This window comes from Bombina bombina, unplaced genomic scaffold, assembly GCF_027579735.1.
Source record: "Bombina bombina isolate aBomBom1 unplaced genomic scaffold, aBomBom1.pri scaffold_501, whole genome shotgun sequence".
NCBI classification, from domain to species: domain Eukaryota; kingdom Metazoa; phylum Chordata; class Amphibia; order Anura; family Bombinatoridae; genus Bombina; species Bombina bombina.
Genome location: NW_026512099.1, coordinates 168566 through 192615, shown reverse-complemented (window position 1 = coordinate 192615; position 24050 = coordinate 168566). Strand labels below are relative to the sequence as shown.

The 24050-nt window shown below is 37.9% G+C and overlaps 1 protein-coding gene across 1 annotated transcript; it reads left to right on the top strand.

Moving 5' to 3' along the window:
• The first annotated feature begins 18716 nt into the window (after positions 1-18716).
• LOC128644128 (neurofilament light polypeptide-like) lies at positions 18717-23286 on the top strand. Its single transcript, XM_053696838.1, has 4 exons — positions 18717-19745; positions 20620-20744; positions 21134-21426; positions 22623-23286. The coding sequence occupies exons 1-4, from the start codon at positions 18717-18719 to the stop codon at positions 22757-22759; spliced, it is 1584 nt and encodes a 527-aa protein (XP_053552813.1). The 3' UTR covers positions 22760-23286.
• The last annotated feature ends 764 nt before the right edge of the window (positions 23287-24050 follow it).

The following is a 24050-nucleotide window of genomic DNA, read 5'->3' as shown; positions in this document are numbered from 1 at the left end:
TATTAAAAAGGCCTGAGCATAAATAAGTGTCACGGGTGTGTAATTAATGTTTTTTTCTAATTTCACGGTTGCAAATAATGATCTGTGGGTTTCTGAAATCAATGCCTTTCCTGTAATCTTTTATTCAAAAGTATGACATATCTCCTCTTTCATGCTGTTGTTTCGGTTGAGGCTCCGGGACCATTGTGTTAAAAAGGCCTGAGCATAAATAAGTGTCACGGGTGTGTAATCAATTTTTTTTTCTAATTTCACGGTTGCAAATAATGATCTGTGGGTTTCTAAAATCAATGCCTTTCCTGTAATCTTTTATTCAAAAGTATGACATATCTCCTCTTTCATGCTGTTGTTTCGGTTGAGCCTCCAGGACCCTCGTATTAAAAAGGCCTGAGCATAAATAAGTGTCACGGCTGTCTAATCAATGTTTTTGTCTAATTTCACGGTTGCAAATAATGATCTGCGGCTTTCTAAAATCAATGCCTTTCCTGTAATCTTTTATTCAAAAGGATGACATATCTCCTCTTTCATGCTGTTGTTTCGGTTGAGGCTCCGGGACCCTCGTATTAAAAAGGCCTGAGCATAAATAAGTGTCACGGCTGTCTAATCAATGTTTTTGTCTAATTTCACGGTTGCAAATAATGATCTGTGGCTTTCTAAAATCAATGCCTTTCCTGTAATCTTTTATTCAAAAGGATGACATATCTCCTCTTTCATGCTGTTGTTTCGGTTGAGGCTCCGGGACCCTCGTATTAAAAAGGCCTGAGCATAAATAAGTGTGACGGGTGTGTAATCAATTTTTTTTTCTAAATTCACGGTTGCAAATAATGATCTGTGGGTTTCTAAAATCAATGCCTTTACTGTAATCTTTTATTCAAAAGGATGACATATCTTCTCTTTCATGCTGTTGTTTCGGTTGAGCCTCCGGGACCCTCGTATTAAAAAGGCCTGAGCATAAATAAGTGTCACGGCTGTCTAATCAATGTTTTTGTGTAATTTCACGGTTGCAAATAATGATCTGTGGCTTTCTAAAATCAATGCCTTTCCTGTAATCTTTTATTCAAAAGTATGACATATCTCCTCTTTCATGCTGTTGTTTCGGTTGAGGCTCCGGGACCCTCGTATTAAAAAGGCCTGAGCATAAATAAGTGTCACGGCTGTGTAATCAATTTTTTTTTCTAAATTCACGGTTGCAAATAATGATCTGTGGGTTTCTAAAATCAATGCCTTTCCTGTAATCTTTTATTCAAAAGGATGACATATCTCCTCTTTCATGCTGTTGTTTCGGTTGAGGCTCCGGGACCCTCGTATTAAAAAGGCCTGAGCATAAATAAGTGTCACGGCTGTCTAATCAATGTTTTTGTCTAATTTCACGGTTGCAAATAATTATCTGTGGCTTTCTAAAATCAATGCCTTTCCTGTAATCTTTTATTCAAAAGGATGACATATCTCCTCTTTCATGCTGTTGTTTCGGTTGAGGCTCCGGGACCCTCGTATTAAAAAGGCCTGAGCATAAATAAGTGTCACGGCTGTGTAATCAATTTTTTTTCTAAATTCACGGTTGCAAATAATGATCTGTGGATTTCTAAAATCAATGCCTTTCCTGTAATCTTTTATTCAAAAGGATGACATATCTCCTCTTTCATGCTGTTGTTTCGGTTGAGGCTCCGGGACCCTCGTATTAAAAAGGCCTGAGCATAAATAAGTGTCACGGCTGTGTAATCAATTTTTTTTTCTAAATTCACGGTTGCAAATAATGATCTGTGGGTTTCTAAAATCAATGCCTTTCCTGTAATCTTTTATTCAAAAGGATGACATATCTCCTCTTTCATGCTGTTGTTTCGGTTGAGGCTCCGGGACCCTCGTATTAAAAAGGCCTGAGCATAAATAAGTGTCACGGCTGTCTAATCAATGTTTTTGTCTAATTTCACGGTTGCAAATAATGATCTGTGGGTTTCTAAAATCAATGCCTTTACTGTAATCTTTTATTCAAAAGGATGACATATCTCCTCTTTCATGCTGTTGTTTCGGTTGAGCCTCCGGGACCCTCGTATTAAAAAGGCCTGAGCATAAATAAGTGTCACGGCTGTCTAATCAATGTTTTGTGTAATTTCACGGTTGCAAATAATGATCTGTGGCTTTCTAAAATCAATGCCTTTCCTGTAATCTTTTATTCAAAAGGATGACATATCTCCTCTTTCATGCTGTTGTTTCGGTTGAGGCTCCGGGACCCTCGTATTAAAAAGGCCTGAGCATAAATAAGTGTCACGGCTGTGTAATCAATTTTTTTTTCTAAATTCACGGTTGCAAATAATGATCTGTGGGTTTCTAAAATCAATGCCTTTCCTGTAATCTTTTATTCAAAAGGATGACATATCTCCTCTTTCATGCTGTTGTTTCGGTTGAGGCTCCGGGACCCTCGTATTAAAAAGGCCTGAGCATAAATAAGTGTCACGGCTGTCTAATCAATGTTTTTGTCTAATTGCACGGTTGCAAATAATGATCTGTGGGTTTCTAAAATCAATGCCTTTACTGTAATCTTTTATTCAAAAGGATGACATATCTCCTCTTTCATGCTGTTGTTTCGGTTGAGCCTCCGGGACCCTCGTATTAAAAAGGCCTGAGCATAAATAAGTGTCACGGCTGTCTAATCAATGTTTTTGTGTAATTTCACGGTTGCAAATAATGATCTGTGGCTTTCTAAAATCAATGCCTTTCCTGTAATCTTTTATTCAAAAGTATGACATATCTCCTCTTTCATGCTGTTGTTTCGGTTGAGGCTCCGGGGCCCTCGCATTAAAAAGGCCTGAGCATAAATAAGTGTCACGGCTGTGTAATCAATTTTTTTTTCTAAATTCACGGTTGCAAATAATGATCTGTGGGTTTCTAAAATCAATGCCTTTCCTGTAATCTTTTATTCAAAAGGATGACATATCTCCTCTTTCATGCTGTTGTTTCGGTTGAGGCTCCGGGACCCTCGTATTAAAAAGGCCTGAGCATAAATAAGTGTCACGGCTGTGTAATCAATTTTTTTGTCTAATTTCACGGTTGCAAATAATGATCTGTGGGTTTCTAAAATCAATGCCTTTCCTGTAATCTTTTATTCAAAAGGATGACATATCTCCTCTTTCATGCTGTTGTTTCGGTTGAGGCTCCGGGACCCTCGTATTAAAAAGGCCTGAGCATAAATAAGTGTGACGGGTGTGTAATCAATTTTTTTTTCTAAATTCACGGTTGCAAATAATGATCTGTGGGTTTCTAAAATCAATGCCTTTCCTGTAATCTTTTATTCAAAAGGATGACATATCTCCTCTTTCATGCTGTTGTTTCGGTTGAGGCTCCGGGACCCTCGTATTAAAAAGGCCTGAGCATAAATAAGTGTCACGGCTGTGTAATCATTTTTTTTTTCTAAATTCACGGTTGCAAATAATGATCTGTGGGTTTCTAAAATCAATGCCTTTACTGTAATCTTTTATTCAAAAGGATGACAGTACTACCAAAATACAGCCAATGAAGGGCCTTAGGAAGACTGAGCCAAGGTTGGATTGTAGTATTTGGTTAGGCTAATCATGATGGCCATGTAGACCACCACCACCGAGAGTCCTGGAAGTAACAGGGATGATGAGATGAAAGAGCTAAGAATAGTAGAACTTGAAACAACAGAGTTAGCCATGGGTGTTAGTGCAAAACCGCTTGGCTTTTTTTTGGCTTTGGGTGCGGCTATTCATGCAGGCCATATAGAGCTGACAACATTCGGTGTCGTATCAGCTATTAAACTAATAAGAACAGTACTACCAAAATACAGCCAATGAAGGGCCTTAGGAAGACTGGGCCATGGTTGCATTGTAGTATTTGGTTAGGCTAATCATGATGGCCATGTAGACCACCATGTAGTAATAAGAACAGTACTAGCAAAATACAGCCAATGAAGGGCCTTAGGAAGACTGAGCCAAGGTTGGATTGTAGTATTTGGTTAGGCTAATCCTGATGGCCATGTAGACCACCACCACCGAGAGTCCTGGAAGTAACAGGGATGATGAGATGAAAGTGCAAAGAATAGTAGAACTTGAAACAACAGAGTTAGCCATGGGTGTTAGTGCAAAACCGCTTGGCTTTTTTTTGGCTTTGGGTGTGGCTACTCATGCAGGCCATATAGAGCTGACAACATTCGGTGTCGTATCAGCTATTAAACTAATAAGAACAGTACTACCAAAATACAGCCAATGAAGGGCTTTAGGAAGACTGAGCCAAGGTTGGATTGTAGTATTTGGTTAGGCTAATCCTAATGGCCATGTAGACCACCACCACCGAGAGTCCTGGAAGTAACAGGGATGATGAGATGAAAGAGCTAAGAATAGTAGAACTTGAAACAACAGAGTTAGCCATGGGTGTTAGTGCAAAACCGCTTGGCTTTTTTTTGGCTTTGGGTGCGGCTATTCATGCAGGCCATATAGAGCTGACAACATTCGGTGTCGTATCAGCTATTAAACTAATAAGAACAGTACTACCAAAATACAGCCAATGAAGGGCCTTAGGAAGACTGGGCCAAGGTTGGATTGTAGTATTTGGTTAGGCTAATCATGATGGCCATGTAGACCACCATGTAGTAATAAGAACAGTACTAGCAAAATACAGCCAATGAAGGGCCTTAGGAAGACTGAGGCAAGGTTGGATTGTAGTATTTGGTTAGGCTAATCCTGATGGCCATGTAGACCACCACCACTGAGAGTCCTGGAAGTAACAGGGATGATGAGATGAAAGAGCTAAGAATAGTAGAACTTGAAACAACAGAGTTAGCCATGGGTGTTAGTGCAAAACCGCTTGGCTTTTTTTTGGCTTTGGGTGCGGCTATTCATGCAGGCCATATAGAGCTGACAACATTCGGTGTCGTATCAGCTATTAAACTAATAAGAACAGTACTACCAAAATACAGCCAATGAAGGGCCTTAGGAAGACTGGGCCAAGGTTGGATTGTAGTATTTGGTTAGGCTAATCATGATGGCCATGTAGACCACCACCACCGAGAGTCCTGGAAGTAACAGGGATGATGAGATGAAAGAGCTAAGAATAGTAGAACTTGAAACAACAGAGTTAGCCATGGGTGTTAGTGCAAAACCGCTTGGCTTTTTTTTGGCTTTGGGTGCGGCTATTCATGCAGGCCATATAGAGCTGACAACATTCGGTGTCGTATCAGCTATTAAACTAATAAGAACAGTACTACCAAAATACAGCCAATGAAGGGCCTTAGGAAGACTGAGCCAAGGTTGGATTGTAGTATTTGGTTAGGCTAATCATGATGGCCATGTAGACCACCATGTAGTAATAAGAACAGTACTAGCAAAATACAGCCAATGAAGGGCCTTAGGAAGACTGAGCCAAGGTTGGATTGTAGTATTTGGTTAGGCTAATCATGATGGCCATGTAGACCACCACCACCGAGAGTCCTGGAAGTAACAGGGATGATGAGATGAAAGTGCTAAGAATAGTACTACTTGAAACAACAGAGTTAGCCATGGGTGTTAATCCAAGACCGCTTGGATTTATTTTTGTATTGGGTGCAGCTAATCATGCAGGCCATATAGAGCTGACAACATTCGGTGTTGTATCAGCTATAAAAATAATAAGAACTGTACTATCAAAATACAGACAATGAAGGGCCTATGAAGACTGAGCAAAGGTTGGATTGTAGTATTTTGTTCGGCTAATCATGATGGCCATGTAGACCGCCCGTAACAGGGATGAAAGTGCTAAGAATAGTACTAATTGAAACAACAGAGTTAGCCATGGGTGTTAGTCTAAGACCACTCGGCTTTTTTTTGGGTTTGGGTGCAGCTAATCATGAAGGACAGATAGACCTGCCACCATTTGGTGTTGTAACAGGTATGAAAATGCAAAGAACAGTACTACATAACACAACCTACTTACCATGGGTCCCAGAACATATGTTTGGTTGTTATATTTTGTAAGGGTAATCATGCAGGCCATATAGACCTCCACCGATAGGGTGAGTATGAGTAACAGCTATTAAAATGCGAAGGACATTACTAATTAACACAACATAGTTACCATGGGTCGCAGACCAAGAGCAGATGTCTTATTATTATATTTTGTATGGGTAATCATCCAGGCCGTATAGACCTCACCAAATAGGGGGAGTTACAGAGATTAAAGTGCTAAGAATGGTAGTACTTAAAACACAACCTCGTTAAAATAGGTAGCAGACCACATGTCTTATTATTATAATTTTTCAGGGTAATCTGGCAGGCCATATAGAACTCCCACGATAGGGGGGGGGGGGAACAGGGATTAAAGTGCTAAGAAAAGTACTAATTGACACAAGCTAGTTGGGTCCAAGAACGCATGTTTGATTATTAGAATTTATTAGGGTAATTATATATCTAACAAATATATCTATTTCTCTTCTATCGATTCTATCTAACTATCAATCTATGTATATCTATCTATCCTATCTATCACTATCAATCAATCTTCTGTCCGGGATGTTTTGAGACAGCCACTTTGGGAATGTTAGTTGATTTAGACCCATTATGGCTTAAAAGCAGACTCTGCATCAACTATGTAATTTTCCATGGGAGTTTTGCCAGGGATCCCCCTCCAGCATGCAACAGTCCAGGTGTTAGGACCCTTGAAACAACTTTTCCATCACTATTGTGGCCAGAAAGAGTCCTTGTAGGTTTTAAAGTTCGCCTGCCTATTGAATTCAATGGTGGTTCGCGCGGTTCGCGCGTTCGCGAACAATACCGGAAGTTCGAGTCCGCGGTTCGCGAACCGAAAATTTTAGGTTCGCGACATCACTATTTGCATAGTGTGGTATATAAAACAATAAAGAAAAAAGTCCCAACTGGGTTAAAAGTTAAGAACATAACTAGCTGTCTAACGTTCCAAATGCAATGGGGAGGATAAATTACGCTGCACATACACAACGTGAGGGTATAAATAAATGTGATATTTGACAAAGGACCCTCTTGATATCTGTCTTAATGGTGAGACCTTATGTATGGTAATCTTTTTGGAGCAGAGTGGGCATTATCTATGATGTGGCAATGGATATTCGTGAGAAATTGGTAACTGCAGCAACAATAGTGACAGGACTTAAAAAAAAAACCTACTAATACTATATTATATGGATTACTGAGGTAATCATGTTACATACTTGAAAGTGAGTTGGTGACCCAACATATTTCTGTTGTTTCATAAAGTATACCGCCCATACCATCACTATAATGTTGGGATGCGTAGCGATTCTTTGTACATGGCATCTAATGTAACGTAATACTGGTCTCCCTGTGGCCTCGGCCGCCGGCCGCCAGGGAAAGATTGTGCCTTACACAAATATGTAGACTATTTATTATTTATTTTCCTATGGATAGCCTTCCTTCGGTATAATAGTATAAGAGAGAATATGCTACTTTATAATAAATTCAAGTCAAACATCTTAGAATAGCAGGCTGTGTAGGGTAGAGTGAGGCATGGGGTATATCCAAGCTATCGTATCCTACACATAATTAACTGAAACTAAACAACATGTGAAACAGGTAACACTAAACATCTCTGCCAACGGGCCACTTTTCAAAAAGAGTCCCCTATGGTTTTCTCAGTTCAACCTCCTAGTTGGATTGGGCAAAGTCACATCTGATCATCATAACAGGATAGCTGTTTAACCCCTGCTAGCTGACATTACAGTGATCTAGCCTTTATCAGATATAAAAACCTGTGAGTTTTTGCGATGACAGGACTTGAGTTTTCTCAATGCTTGTTGCGCCTTATTTGTGAGTTGTAAAGGAGAGCGAGATGTCTGCTCTGTATATGAAAAGGCCTATTACACAACCAGGAGTCTGAAGACATCAGTATACACCTAAAACTTTGGGGTTTGGTTAGGAGTCTGACAATTAGCATAATATTATTTAAAAATAAGCAAAACTATACATTTTTACAAAAAACACTCCAAGATGGGCTAAGTAAATGGATAATCTACAAGACATTTATGCAAAGAAAAAGTAAGTTTAAAAATCTCTTAAATTTGGGTGCTCGATAAAGGTGTAGTTTAGCATCCCAAATTCGGAAAGTACCACATCCTGCTGGGGGGGGGGGGCATGGATATCAACTCCACATTTCAGAAATGTACACTTTACCATGGGAATTACTTCAGAAAGTAGAAACTTACACTTTACTGTGGGAATAACTTCAGAAAGGTAATGTGGGAATGTGGGGGAGGGGGGTCATGGATAGGTTCCCGGGACAGGTATCATTCCCAGGCACCGCAACTGCTGCTGGGAACATATACATGCCCCCCCCCTGCGGGATTTAGTACCTTCCGAATTTGGGACGCTAAACTACACCTTTACCGGGTGCTCTTTGTGAACAATGTTTAAAGAGTCATGATACCCAAATGTTGAAACACTTGAAAGTAATGCAGCATAGCTGTAAAAAACTGACTAGAAAATATCACTTGAACATCTCTATGTAAAAAAGAAAGATATTTTACTTAAAAATGTCCTAACTATTCACACCCCATTGTAAAGGACTTTAAGCAGCAAATCAGTATTCCTGTCCCGGGACCTGCAAGGGAGTGAGCCTCATGCACACTCATGTTATTTTCCTATTCAGTTTAAGAAAGTTTACTATGAAACATAATGTGTATTCCTCATACTTAATAGAGATGTGCAGGGAAGAAAATGTCATTTCAAACAAGTCACATCTGATCATCATAACAGGATAGCTGTTTAACCCCTGCTAGCTGACATTACAGTGATCTAGCCTTTATCAGATATAAAAACCTGTGAGTTTTTGCGATGACAGGACTTGAGTTTTCTCAATGCTTGTTGCGCCTTATTTGTGAGTTGTAAAGGAGAGCGAGATGTCTGCTCTGTATATGAAAAGGCCTATTACACAACCAGGAGTCTGAAGACATCAGTATACACCTAAAACTTTGGGGTTTGGTTAGGAGTCTGACAATTAGCATAATATTATTTAAAAATAAGCAAAACTATACATTTTTACAAAAAACACTCCAAGATGGGCTAAGTAAATGGATAATCTACAAGACATTTATGCAAAGAAAAAGTAAGTTTAAAAATCTCTTAAATTTGGGTGCTCGATAAAGGTGAAGTTTAGCATCCCAAATTCGGAAAGTACCACATCCTGCTGGGGGGGGGGGCATGGATATCAACTCCACATTTCAGAAATGTACACTTTACCATGGGAATTACTTCAGAAAGTAGAAACTTACACTTTACTGTGGGAATAACTTCAGAAAGGTAATGTGGGGGAGGGGGGTCATGGATAGGTTCCCGGGACAGGTATCATTCCCAGGCACCGCAACTGCTGCTGGGAACATATACATGCCCCCCCCCCCTGCGGGATTTAGTACCTTCCGAATTTGGGACGCTAAACTACACCTTTACCGGGTGCTCTTTGTGAACAATGTTTAAAGAGTCATGATACCCAAATGTTGAAACACTTGAAAGTAATGCAGCATAGCTGTAAAAAACTGACTAGAAAATATCACTTGAACATCTCTATGTAAAAAAGAAAGATATTTTACTTAAAAATGTCCTAACTATTCACACCCCATTGTAAAGGACTTTAAGCAGCAAATCAGTATTCCTGTCCCGGGACCTGCAAGGGAGTGAGCCTCATGCACACTCATGTTATTTTCCTATTCAGTTTAAGAAAGTTTACTATGAAACATAATGTGTATTCCTCATACTTAATAGAGATGTGCAGGGAAGAAAATGTCATTTCAAACAAGTCACATCTGATCATCATAACAGGATAGCTGTTTAACCCCTGCTAGCTGACATTACAGTGATCTAGCCTTTATCAGATATAAAAACCTGTGAGTTTTTGCGATGACAGGACTTGAGTTTTCTCAATGCTTGTTGCGCCTTATTTGTGAGTTGTAAAGGAGAGCGAGATGTCTGCTCTGTATATGAAAAGGCCTATTACACAACCAGGAGTCTGAAGACATCAGTATACACCTAAAACTTTGGGGTTTGGTTAGGAGTCTGACAATTAGCATAATATTATTTAAAAATAAGCAAAACTATACATTTTTACAAAAAACACTCCAAGATGGGCTAAGTAAATGGATAATCTACAAGATATTTATGCAAAGAAAAAGTAAGTTTAAAAATCTCTTAAATTTGGGTGCTCGATAAAGGTGTAGTTTAGCATCCCAAATTCGGAAAGTACCACATCCTGCTGGGGGGGGGGGGGGCATGGATATCAACTCCACATTTCAGAAATGTACACTTTACCTTGGGAATTACTTCAGAAAGTAGAAACTTACACTTTACTGTGGGAATAACTTCAGAAAGGTAATGTGGGGGAGGGGGGTCATGGATAGGTTCCCGGGACAGGTATCATTCCCAGGCACCGCAACTGCTGCTGGGAACATATACATGCCCCCCCCCCCTGCGGGATTTAGTACCTTCCGAATTTGGGACGCTAAACTACACCTTTACCGGGTGCTCTTTGTGAACAATGTTTAAAGAGTCATGATACCCAAATGTTGAAACACTTGAAAGTAATGCAGCATAGCTGTAAAAAACTGACTAGAAAATATCACTTGAACATCTCTACGTAAAAAAGAAAGATATTTTACTTAAAAATGTCCTAACTATTCACACCCCATTGTAAAGGACTTTAAGCAGCAAATCAGTATTCCTGTCCCGGGACCTGCAAGGGAGTGAGCCTCATGCACACTCATGTTATTTTCCTATTCAGTTTAAGAAAGTTTACTATGAAACATAATGTGTATTCCTCATACTTAATAGAGATGTGCAGGGAAGAAAATGTCATTTCAAACAAAATTTTCTTTTCGGATATTTTGAGAAATTATTTTCCCCAAATTTTAGTTGGCTGCACTATTCGTTTTTTGTTTCGTAAATTGAATTTTTGCTAAACATTTACATTTGTTTTCATGAAAACGAATTTAAACGTTTCAAAACTTTCTCACAGCATGGAGAGCACGTTAAGATAATTATTAAAGGGACAGTCTACTCCAGAATTGTTATTATTTAAAAAGATAGATAATCCCTTTATTACCTATTCCCAAGTTTTCAATAACCAACACAGTTATATTAATATACTTTTTATCTTTGTGATTACCTTGTATCTAAGCCTCTGCAGACTGCACCCTTATTTCAGTTCTTTTCACAGACTTGCATTTTAGCTGATCAGTGCAGACTCATAAATAACTTCATGGGCATGAGCACAATGGTATCTATATGGCACACATGAACTAGCTGTGAAAAACTGTCAAATGCACTCAGCTAAGAGGCGGCCTTCAAGAGCTTAGAAATTACTGTATGAGCCTACCTAGGTTTAGCTTTCAACAAAGAATACCAAGAGAACAAAGTAAGTTTGATGATTAAAGTATATTGGAAAGTTGTTTAAAATTACATGCCCTATCTGAGCCATGAAAGTTTAATTTTGACTAAACTGTCACTTTAAGCAAATAAATACTAACAATTTTTGTATTTTTATTCATTTTCTTTATTTTTGTTGGTGTATTTATTCAGATTTTAGTTTTATTAAAACTAAACGAAAATTAAATTTTGTGACGAATGTGCATTTGTCTGAAAACAAATGCACATCTCTTACACCTAATATGTATTTGTCGCTTATATGCTAATCGTAGTGGGCTAACCATGCAATACTGATGACTGCTATAAATTGCTAAACTGCAACACAGTATATTTATTTTTGATACTTTATATAAGCAACATCATTTACTAATGTGTTGCTGTTCTTGAAAATATATGGTAATAATCAACTTAATATGGGCTTTGGCAGTATATGGTGACTTTTAGATATGTGCATGGCAAAAAAAATTTGGTTCGGTTCGGATCGATTCGGAATTTTTCGAATTTCGGTTCGGATCGATTCGAATTCGGAAAATTTTGAATTGATTCAGTTCGGATTCGTTTCGGATTCATTCGGATTCGAAGAAATTCGGCTGGATTCGGTTCGATTTGGTTCGGAAATTCGTAATTTCGGTAAGTGTTAGGTGGGATTAGACTAGTATTATGTACTGTATATTAGGTGTAACCCATAGCAGAGTGATATAACCTAATATACTGTACAATACTAGTGTAATCCATGGCCATCTGAATTTACCAAATAAATCCGAACTAATTCGGATTTATTCGGTAAATTCGGCAGTATTTTAATTCGGAAATTCGGTTTGATCCGAATCTCCGAATTTTCCGAATTTTCCGAATTTCTGAATCGATCCGAAACGAATTACACATATCTAGTGACTTTATGGGACAGAATGGAAATATATAGCACAGTATCTTGATATATGCACCATACCTTAAAGTGATGATAAATTCCGTTTTAACAAAACCTATTTAAGTTATTAATTTATCCTATTGTACATGTAATTACATTTTTGTCTAAGTAATACTATTCAAATATACTTATAATACACGATTGAACATTTCACTATGAAGCGAGACTCCTCCTGCCCACCGCGGTAGCACAATCTCCAATGTTCAGTGGCATCCAATCAGTAAGCCTGTCATTCAACAGGCTTACTACAATGAAAGCGGGATGTTTGACAGGCTTACTTCAATGACAGTAGGATGTGCATGCGCAATATACCGCACATCTTCTATAATTCATCATCTATCATTTTTAAATTACTGTTTGATAAAATATTATTTAAAATGCTTGTTTTTTTAAGTAAGGGTACAATTGCTCACTAGATTGCGAGTCACTACTCTGCTAAACCAAGTAAAGATTAAATCTTGTGATTCAATGATTACTTGGTATACATCATGGAGATACTTACGTATGCGCTATTTCATATACCTTTCGGGAGTGAGCAGAGGCTCTGACGTGTAGAGCAGGTAGGACCGCAATGCATGTCCCTTCAATGCTGTAATGAAAAATATGAGGGACGGAGCCAATCAGCGCAAACATATCACTAGAAACTAAGCCATAAAAATATAAATAAGGTGGCGGTTTAGCTATTTGAGGTATGAAGAATGTATGTACACAATTATACAACAGTAGTGTTTACCATCACTTTCATTTGTGTCACAGTATATTGTTTGAAACACTGTATGCTATTTTATGACAAAATTATCTACTTTGTGGCAACAGATATCGGTCTGTGGCACTGTGTATTTATTTGCAGGATGATATGTTGTCAAAAAGTAATTGACACAGCTCAGATTATGGTGCATCAGATCTCTTTGGCACTTAACATCATTGAGAAATAAACTCTAATATGTGCTGTGTGTCAGTGTTCAAATACTTAGAAATGCTATGCAGCTACAGAGCTAGGAACTCACTTTGGATTGGTTTTCTCTTATGGTACATTGTGTATGTGTTTTTCTCTTGCACCATCTATCTGTGCCTCCAGCTATCCTGTCCTCCCACACTCACCTTTCCCTGTCATTCTTTATCTCCCTCTTTAATCATCCTATGAAATTTTCATTCCAATTTCTTTCTCTTTCTCTCTCTTCACTTCCTCCACCTCTTCACCCTCCCTCTTTTTCACATCATCCCCAGCTCTCAAGTTGCTGCAGTGTTGAACATTTGCCAAAGAGACTGCAGCATCCTGCAGAATATGGACCCTCCCTGTCCCAGGAATGCAACTGCCAGGAGACAGCTCAGCAAGCAGCCCTCATAATGTAATCAATCTATTATAACAGTCCGAGAAGTGAATGGTCAGTAGGGATTTAACTCTTTAGTGACACCTCCTTCTTCATATGTGTGGTGTGGTATTGTGTAGTGATTTGTATGTGTTGCTGCACATACTATACATCATAGGATAATCTAAAAGAGTGTAAAACTATCTAACATTGCAGAACGCATAGGAAACACCATGCTGAACATCATTTGCCACTGCAGAGTATCCTGATCCACTGCAGAGCATTTTACTGCAGAGATATTCCTGTAAACGTCCAGAACAGTGTGTGCCACTACAGAACACATAAATGAACGCATACAGTTTTACTAAAAGGTCAATCATTGTATTTAAGTAGACTGTACAGTCAAAATTAAATTTAAATTGATTTGATGGAGTATGACATTTTAACCAACTTTTCATTTTACTTCTATTATCGATGTTGCATAGTTTTTTTTGTATGCTTTGTTAAAAAGTAATCCCAGGTGAGCTCAGCAGCATGCACCTGTCGTTAGCCATCTGGCAACGTTTGCAATAGCCATATTATACATAGTTGCAAACACTACTGCAATAGACTTGTGCACACGCCTAAGCTCCTATTAGTTTGAAACATGCTACTCTTCAACAAAGGAAACCAAGAGTACAAAGCAAATTTGATGACAGAAGTAAATTTAGCACTGCGGAATCTGTTGGCTCTCTACAAATAACTGATAATAATAATAATAATTTAAAGTTTCTCTAAAATGGAATGCTCTGTTTCAAAAGGGAACATGTCATTTTCACCTTACCGTCCGTTTAAATAACATTGAGTTTGATTACCTAACTGGTGTTGCACCTTAAAGGGACATTAAACCCCCCAAAAATTATTTCATCATTTAGATAGAGATTACAATTTTAAACAACATCCCAATTTACTTCTATTATCTAATTTGCTTCATTCTTTAGATATCCTTTGTTGAAGAAATAGCAATGCACATGGCTGAGCCAATCACACGATGCATCAATGTGCAGCCACCAATCAGCAGCTACTGAGCCTATCTAGATATGCTTTTCAGCAAAGGATATCAAGAGAATTAAGCAAATAAGATAATAGAAGTAAATGAGAAATTTGTTTAAATAAATATGTTCTATCCGAATCATGAAAGAAAAAGAAAAATTGGGCTTCATGTCCCTTTAAGTTCCACTCTAAGTAAATGGCCATGCTATGTCATAGAATTATTACAGAAATTTTCATTTAAAGGGACACTGAACCCAAATTTTTTCTTTTGTGGTTCATATAGAGCAAGCAATTTTAAGCAACTTTCTAATTTACTCCTATTATCAATTTTTCTTCGTTCTCTTGCTTTCTTTATTTGAAAAAGAAGACATCTAAGCTAAGGAGCCAGCCAATTTGTGGTTCAGAACCATGGACAGTACTTGTTTATTGGTGCTGTCCAATCAGCAAGGACAACCCAGGTTGTTCACCAAAAATGGGCCGGCATCTAAACTTAAATTCTTGCTTTTCAAATATAGATACCAAGAGAATAAAGAAAATTTGACAATAGGAGTAAATTAGAAAGATGCTTAAAATTGCATGCTCTATCAGAATCGTGAAAGAAAAAATTTGGGTACAGTGTCCCTTTAAACATAAGCCATAACAAAAATAAAAGTGAGCTTGCATTTTAGATATTTGACTAAAAACAATTTTAAAGATTTAAGCCCTAAACATAATTTAAAGAAAATGATTGAGCAGAGCAGAAAATGTTCACATCCTAAAATGTTCCTGTTTTATTTAAAGGGACATTATATGTTGGAGCATCTGTCCCTCTCCTAAATAAAGCTACAATTTATTTTTTAACGGGATATTCCAGCCAAAATTGGAAACCACATGGGTGCATTTCGGTATTGAACAGAATACATTTTGTAATATTAGCAAAAATGCTTCTAATAAAAGCTATAGCTGTTTCAAAAGTGTATTTAAGTATGCACCGTGCACCAGCATTTTAAACGCAACACTTGTTCAGAGAGCCTAATGTGCTTGAACCATCTGGTAATGACTCAATTTGTTACTTGCTGACATGATACAAGCCCCACTGATGATCTGAGCAGCTGTATTATTTAAAATGTGGGTGCAGTGACAATATCTAGCTATGCTTCACTTGCACGTGCCGAGAAAAATGGTAACACTAAAACAGTGATAACTCTTACTAGAAGCATTTTTGCCAATACATGTATATTGCAAATATGTTTCTATTCAAAGATGTAGTAAATCTATCTGCATTTCAAATTTGGCTGGAATGTCCCTTTAAGTTTGTGGAAAGCTGTGACTGTCCACTAACAGATCAGAGAGGATTGTTCAACCAGTAATCAGATTTGTCAAAATTTGGACACAAATATGCGTATCCTGTTAGTTTAAAATAAATTCAAACAATGTTTACACACATATGTTTATATATATGTATCTATAAACAGAAAGAAGGTACTCACTGATTCAAAAACAGTTAATCACATTTAATTATGGAGACTCAATAACTAAATGTTATTGACATTTTTTGAATCAGCGACTGCGTTCTTTTTGCTTACTGATGCTATGACTCTGGAGAGCACCCTGGCAGCTGTGTCATGGTGGAGTATACTAAGCTGGACAGTGTACTTATATATATATATATATATATATATATATATATATATATATATATATATATATCAGAAAAAATAAAAACCAAGTATCATGCAGAGAAAGCTTCATAATTAAATATTTTAGGCCATGTTGGTGAACATTTTAGACTATCTATCTATCTATCTATCTATCTATCTATCTCTCTCTCTCTCTCTCTCTATATATATATATATATATATATATATATATATATATATATATATATACTGTATATAAAGGTACATTAATGAAAGAAACAAAAAAAAAATCTTAAAATTCCATTATTTACACATACACAGTCACACACAATTTAAGCTTCATTGTTTATGTACAGTATGAATTGATAAGAAAATAATAATGTAAAACAACTTAAGCTACTGAAACTAGACAATTACAGTCAAGCCAGCAAGTGACCACTCACACATTTGTTCCATAGGTTCACCTTCTCCTCTGATTTAACCTCTAAAGTCACCTAACACACAGGAACAAACATTACAGATTCATGAAGATACATTACAGAGGTAAAAAGCCTCTAATCAGTACTTACATATACTGTGGCACTAATAGCAGTGAGTCTAATACACAATTTTTAACCAAGTACCACATCCTAATATTAGTTTAAAATAAGCCTGAAGCACAAATGCAGTGTGATCACAAGTCTAGCTTTCCATTTTTAGGTTGAGCTGTGAGGATGCAGTATATGTAAATATAAGTTGTTATAGATCCAGACAGAAATCACATAGATCAGATAGATAGATTATATGGATGGATAATATATATATTTATTGGTTATTTGTAGAGGGCCAACAGATTCTGCAGTGCTAGATAGATAGATGGATAGATAGAAAGATAGATAGATGATATAGATAGATAGATAGATAGATAGATAGATAGATAGATAGATAGATATATTAGATGATAGAGACAGACAGACAGACAGACAGATAGATAGATAGATAGATAGATAGATAGATAAATAGATGATAGATTGATAAAGAGATAGATGACAGAGGCAGACAGACAGATAGATGATAGATAGATGACAGAGACAGACAGACAGACAGACAGACAGACAGACAGACAATAAACAGATACATGATAGATAGATGATAGATAGATGACAGAGACAGACATACAGATAAATGATAGATAGATAGATAGATGACAGAGACAGACAGACAGATAATGATTGATAGATAGATAGATGACAGAGACAGACAGACAATAAACAGATACATGATAGATAGCTAGCTAGATGATAGATAGATGACAGAGACAGACATACAGATAAATGATAGATAGATAGATAGATGACAGAGACAGACAGACAGATAATGATAGATAGATGACAGAGACAGACATACAGATAAATGATAGATAGATAGATAGATAGATAGATAGATAGATAGATGACAGAGACAGAAAGACAGATAATGATAGATAGATAGATAGATGACAGAGACAGACATACAGATAAATGATAGATAGATTGATAGATAGATAGATAGATAGATAGATGACAGAGACAGACAGACAAACAAACAAACAGATAAATGATAGATAGATGATAGATTGATATATAGATGACAGAGACAGACAGAAAAATGAGAGAGAGAGAGAGAGAGAGAGAGAGATATGGATGATAGATAGATAGATAGATAGATAGATAGATAGATAGATGACAGAGACAGACAGACAAACAGATACATGATAGATAGATATATAGATAGATAGATGACAGAGACAGACAGACAAACAGATAAATGATAGATAGATAGATAGATATAGATAGATAGATAGATAGATAGATGACAGAGACAGACAGACAGATAAATGAAAGATGGTAGATAGATAGATAGATGACAGAGACAGACAGACAGAAAAATGAGAGAGAGAGAGAGAGAGAGAGAGAGAGAGACAGAGAGAGAGGCAGAGTGAATGAGAGAGAGAGAGAGAGAGAAAGAGAGAGAGAGAGAGAGAGAGAGAGAGAAAGTTCTGCAGCATGTATTTTGCGTATGTGTGTGCTAGGGGCTCTGTTAAATAGAAGGTCAAATGGGAATCAATTGCTGTCTGCAGAAAAATAATGAGACTGATGAATTTAACGAGCGTAGCAGTTAAATAAAACATAAAATAAAATCTTAGAGATGTGTTTAGTGAACATTATGTTTAGGTAATGTTAATATGTTAATAGATGGAAATAAAGTGTCACTACAGTGTAGAGAACAGCACTATTGTAGGCGGTGTATAGATAGGCTTATGGGAAGCTAAGGGTGTAAGTAACGCTCTACATGACAGGATGAACTCGCGGCTGTCCATGGTGCTGAATGAGCGCTTGGCTCCTGCCACCGCGCATGCGCAGCACTCTTGCCCAGCTCTTTATAAGAGGTGCTCCTCACTCTCCCTGTCCCAGCCGGCACCATGAGCTCATACAGCTTTGATCCATACTACTCCTCTTACAAGCGCAGGGTGGTGGAGAGCAGTCCCAGGCTGCACATCAGGAGCAGCTATGGTTCACCCAGCAGGACCAGCTACTCCCCATCAGTGTCCTCCACCATTCAGCGCAGAAGTTACACCACGACCTCCTCCACCCTGTTGCCCCACCACACCGATAGCCTGGACCTCACCCAAGTAGCCGCTATTAGCAGTGATCTAAAAATAGTACGCACCCAGGAAAAGGCTCAGCTGCAGGACCTCAATGATCGCTTCGCTAACTTCATCGAGAGGGTGCATGAGTTGGAACAGCGCAATAAAGTGCTAGAAGCTGAGCTGCTTCTTTTGCGTCAAAAACACAATGAGCCTTCCAGACTGCGCGATCTCTATGAGCATGAGGTCAGGGAATTGCGCATGGCTCAAGAAGATGCCACCGGAGACTGCCAGAGCATACGTGGGGAAAGGGAGAGGTTGGAAGAAACGCTAAAAAATTTGCAGGCACGTTATGAAGAAGAGGTCATGAACAGAGAAGACGCAGAGGTCAGGCTGCTAGAAGTAAGAAAAGAGGCCGATGAGGCAGCCCTGGCAAGGGTAGAACTGGAGAAGAGGATGGAGAGCCTGCTGGATGAGATTGCATTCCTGAAGAAGGTACACGAAGAAGAACTGGCGCAATTACAGTCACAAGTTCAATATGCCCAGATTTCCCTGGAGGTAGACGTGGCCAAGCCAGACCTGAGCTCTGCACTTCGAGATATTAGGGCTCAGTATGAGAAGCTGGCAGCCAAGAACATGCAATCCGCGGAGGAGTGGTTCAAATCCAGATTCACTGTTTTGACGCAAAGTGCTGCGCGCAATACAGATGCTGTGCGGGCTGCCAAAGACGAAATGTCCGAAAGCCGGAGGCTACTCAAGGCCAAAGGTCTGGAAATTGAAGCTTGTAGAGGGGTAAACGAATCACTGCAAAGGCAGATCCAAGAGTTGGAGGACAAGCAGGGCTCAGAAATTGCCGGAATGCAGGTACTTAGTGCACACAGAGGGGTGTATAGATATATGAATAATAGATTTAGCAGAACATTTATGTCACACTACATTTTTTTCTTAAATTTGCCAACTTACGGATCCAGAAAAATGGTTATTATTATATATTGGCATATATCTCTGTCCTTAATACCCAGTTGTTCTGATAGGAATTTCTTTGTGAAATGATTACAGACTTCTAAATGTTTATTTAAAATGGTTTGTGATGATACATGGTTTGGTGTGCGAAATCTTAAAGTTATTTTAGTGTTGTCTGAAAGAGCAGGGCAGTGCTAACTGTGTGTTCATACCCTTGAAATCAGCAACACTAATAGCGAGTTCATAGTCATGCAAAAGAATAGTATTCTGTACATTTTTAATTCTTATGGTTTTTCATTCTCTGTCTATCATCTATCTATCTATCTATCTATCTATCTATCTATCTATCTATCTATCTATCTATCTATCTATCTATCTATCTATCTATTTATCTATCTATCTCTATCCATCTATCTATCTATCTATCTATCTATCAATCTATCTATCATCTACCTATTAAGAGACATGTCAAATAAAATGGCAAGCAATTGCATATAACTGTACAGAATTGTCACCACTGTACTATCTGTATAAAGCTCCTGGAAGTAGGGCAGATCATTGTGTTTGAATGCAGCATATTTACAGTTTCTATGTGGCTGGAGAGACACCTTTCTGTTTAGCATGTAAGCTTTGAAGAACATTACTAGCTGATTATCTGCTCTTATTTGTGAGGTAGCAAGTTGTTCTAAACTATTGAGGATGTAGAATTTCCATAAGGCTAGGATAACCTCAATTATTGCAACAGTTCCTCTAAATGTTTTACTTTATTCCTCAGGATGCCATAGGCAGACTAGAAGATGAGCTGAGGAACACCAAGAGTGAGATGGCTAGATACCTGAAGGAGTACCAGGATTTGTTGAATGTCAAGATGGCTCTTGATATAGAGATTGCCGCATACAGGTACCCATTTCTCCACACCAGTAAGATGAAAGCTCACATCGCTAATGGCCTTTACATTCATTCCTAAGATATTTATGTAATTAAAGTTCAATGGCCAGTATTATTCTTAAGATAGGATTGTTTTGGCTTCATGTCTGTCTGTTCTGCGAGGTGATCCATTCTCTAGTAAACTTGTCTAGACTATATTCCCATATGTCAGTTGATGATACAACATCCATGTTTCTATCCACTTTAATCAATATTTCCAGCTAATGCTCTTCCATAGTTTCTTTTCTAGTATCCAGTTGTCTCTGTTTCTAGAACAATGCCCCATCCTTCATGTTATGTACATTACCCAAATAATTTAGTTTTTCTGTGTTCATTCACGTGTTAACTATGTCATCCTCTAGGAAATTATTGGAAGGGGAAGAGACTCGTCTAACGTTTTCTGGCATTGGGAGCATGACCAGTGGTTTCACACAGAGCTCTCCTATATTTGGTCGCTCTAGCTATAGCCTTCAGAGCAGCTCTTATGTTTCTTCACGTGCATTCCCATCCTATTATGCTAGCCATGTTCAGGAGGATCAACTGGACATAGAAGAGACCATTGAGTCTTCTAAAGCAGAAGAGGCCAAAGCAGAACCCCCGGAGGAAGAAGAAGAGGAAGGAGAAGAGGAAGGAGGAGAGGAGGCTGAGGGAGAAGGTAAAGACTAGTTACAAACAAACAGATGGTGCTGTACAATAATACTTGTGATCTGTATACTTAAAATTAAAAGCTTGCACCTTATCATACGATTTATATCTCTACACTGATGAGGACCTCTCACTGTGAAATAAATATCTATATTCCAAAAGAGAATATACTGTACTGTGATCATGCTGAGAATCTAGAAAGGGATAATGTTTATATTGATCTGTTTGATTTTAGTAAGTACCTATACACTAGTATTTGTATGTTGTTAATGATTAAGGGTTCTGTAAAATGATATGGATCTTAATACATTAAGCTTCTGTATAATGCATGGCTTGACAATTTACATAAATATATTAATATACACATACACACACACACACACTTACTCTCATACACCCAGACAAACAAAATAAGGGAAATTAAAGTCCATATTAAAAATGTCATCATTCAGATAGAGCAAGAAATTGCAATTTACTTCTCTTATCAAATTTAGTTAGTTTTCTTGGTATTGTTTGTTGAAACCCATTAATGTGTACTCTCAGTACCAGTAGCTTACTACTTGCAAATATTGTCATTTGCTCACTTGATATGTTTTCCTCTAGGTCCCAGTAATGCACTGTTGCTCTGACTTTAACTCTTTATTTAACCACATTGCAGGGGTTAAACACATACTTATATGTAATCAATAGTACAATAATAAACTTCTCTAACATATTAGATCATTCAATCAAAATGCTGCCACATAACACACTTTTAGATGTTGCCAAACACACACAAAAGGCCTTACTTTAAAAGGGACATTAAACACTAAATACTTTTGATAAGCATAGTATTGTTATTCTCTGCTCCATTTTGTTGTGGGTACTGCCATGTTGAAATCTGCCTTTTACTACAATCCAGTGCTGACGTATTTCCACATGTGCAGTAACTCTCCTTTAGATACCTGCAGTGTAACCTAAGTTCTATAATGGCAGCACCTTGATTAGAGGGAGGTGCATGAATTGTATTTAGTGTCCCTTTAATTGTCAGGTGGTAGACAATCAAGGCACTTATCCATTCCCCACCAGTATTGCAATTTGAAAAGCATGAAAATATAGTGTAAATGAGAAAAGTGGCCATCTCAAATTTTGGTTGCATTGTCAAACTTTGGCATAGTACACACCTGGCTCAGTTGCGATAGTTGCTGATTGTGCTTATCTTTACAGGTGAGGAAGGAGAAGAGGAAGCTGAAGAGGAGGGCGAGGAAGAAGGTGAGGAAGAAGGTGAGGAAGGAGAGGAAGAAAAAGAAGCAGAAGAAGAGGAGGAAGCTGAAGAGAAGAAACCCAGTGTTAAAAAGAAATAAAGAGAATATCATAAAATAATGTTTAACAGCTGCTAGAACCTTCCCCATGTCCTTCACCCCATCAACATACTCCAACACCCCTCATCCATAAAAGTCACCAACAGTCATTGAGAATTTGGCCCTTTCTATAACAGTCTCCAACCACCCCATATCCATGGCTCAGGTTGTGCATGGTAAAGGTTGCCAAGTTTAGTACCTGGAGTTATCCATGTTGTCCTTAGTACAGAGAAGGTATTTTACAAAATTATCCAACCTTGTGGTTTTTAAGAGAGAGACATTAACTTCTTTACTGCTGTGAGAGCTTACTGTACATGAAAAGCAATACCCATGAAACTATTTAGTTGTACAGTTTCTGCTGGCAGTGGTGTTTAGTTGTTGCAGTCTACTCCTTAAACATTAAACCCTTTCAACACATTGCTCTGTGCTGCACTCTGGGAGAAAGTAGTAGCAAATTTGGTGGCTTTTGTGGGCTTGCGCTCCATATCTTTCAAATAAAGAGGCAAACAGTATTGCACCCTTGCAAGTTACACACCTGTGTCTTATTCATTTATTTCATATTTATAATCAAAGTTTGTTTTGATAAACAACAACCTCCCACTACCCAGCACTATCTGAACCTGTCCTGATAATATATATTTAAATATATATATATATATATATATATAAAGAACAATGTAGAAGAAGGGCACTCTCAGGGTTTGTATAGAGACAAATATTTTCTTTATTCCTAGAACATTAATACATGGTCGACGTTTCGGCCCTCAGTTGGGCCTTCATCTGGACAGGTATTATCTTTAACTGCCGAGTGGCAGTAATCATAGATCCATAGATAGATGCTTGTTTGGATCTATGACTACTGCCACTCGGCAGTTTAAAGATAATACCTGTCCTGATAAAGGCCCAACTGAGGGCCGAAACGTCGACCATGTATTAATGTTCTAGGAATAAAGAAAATATTTGTCTCTATACAAACCCTGAGAGTGCCCTTCTTCTACATTGTTCTTTAACTATCTCTTATAAGGATTGCACCCAGGTTGTGGCTGCTCCACCTGGTTGGAGTGCTGGGCTACACGCTATTTTGACTTTTGATATATATATATATAAACAGCAGGTACGGATGTCTTTACTAGTAATTTGTAGACAGAAGGCCATCACATAGTACATACAGTATGAGAACATATCTGCCTGAGTTATGGGAATTTAAACAAATACCGGTTTCATTTCAACTAACAACTTTAAGTTAAAGGGGCATTCTAATGCAAAAATAATATGCTCTGAGGCCCCTATCTAT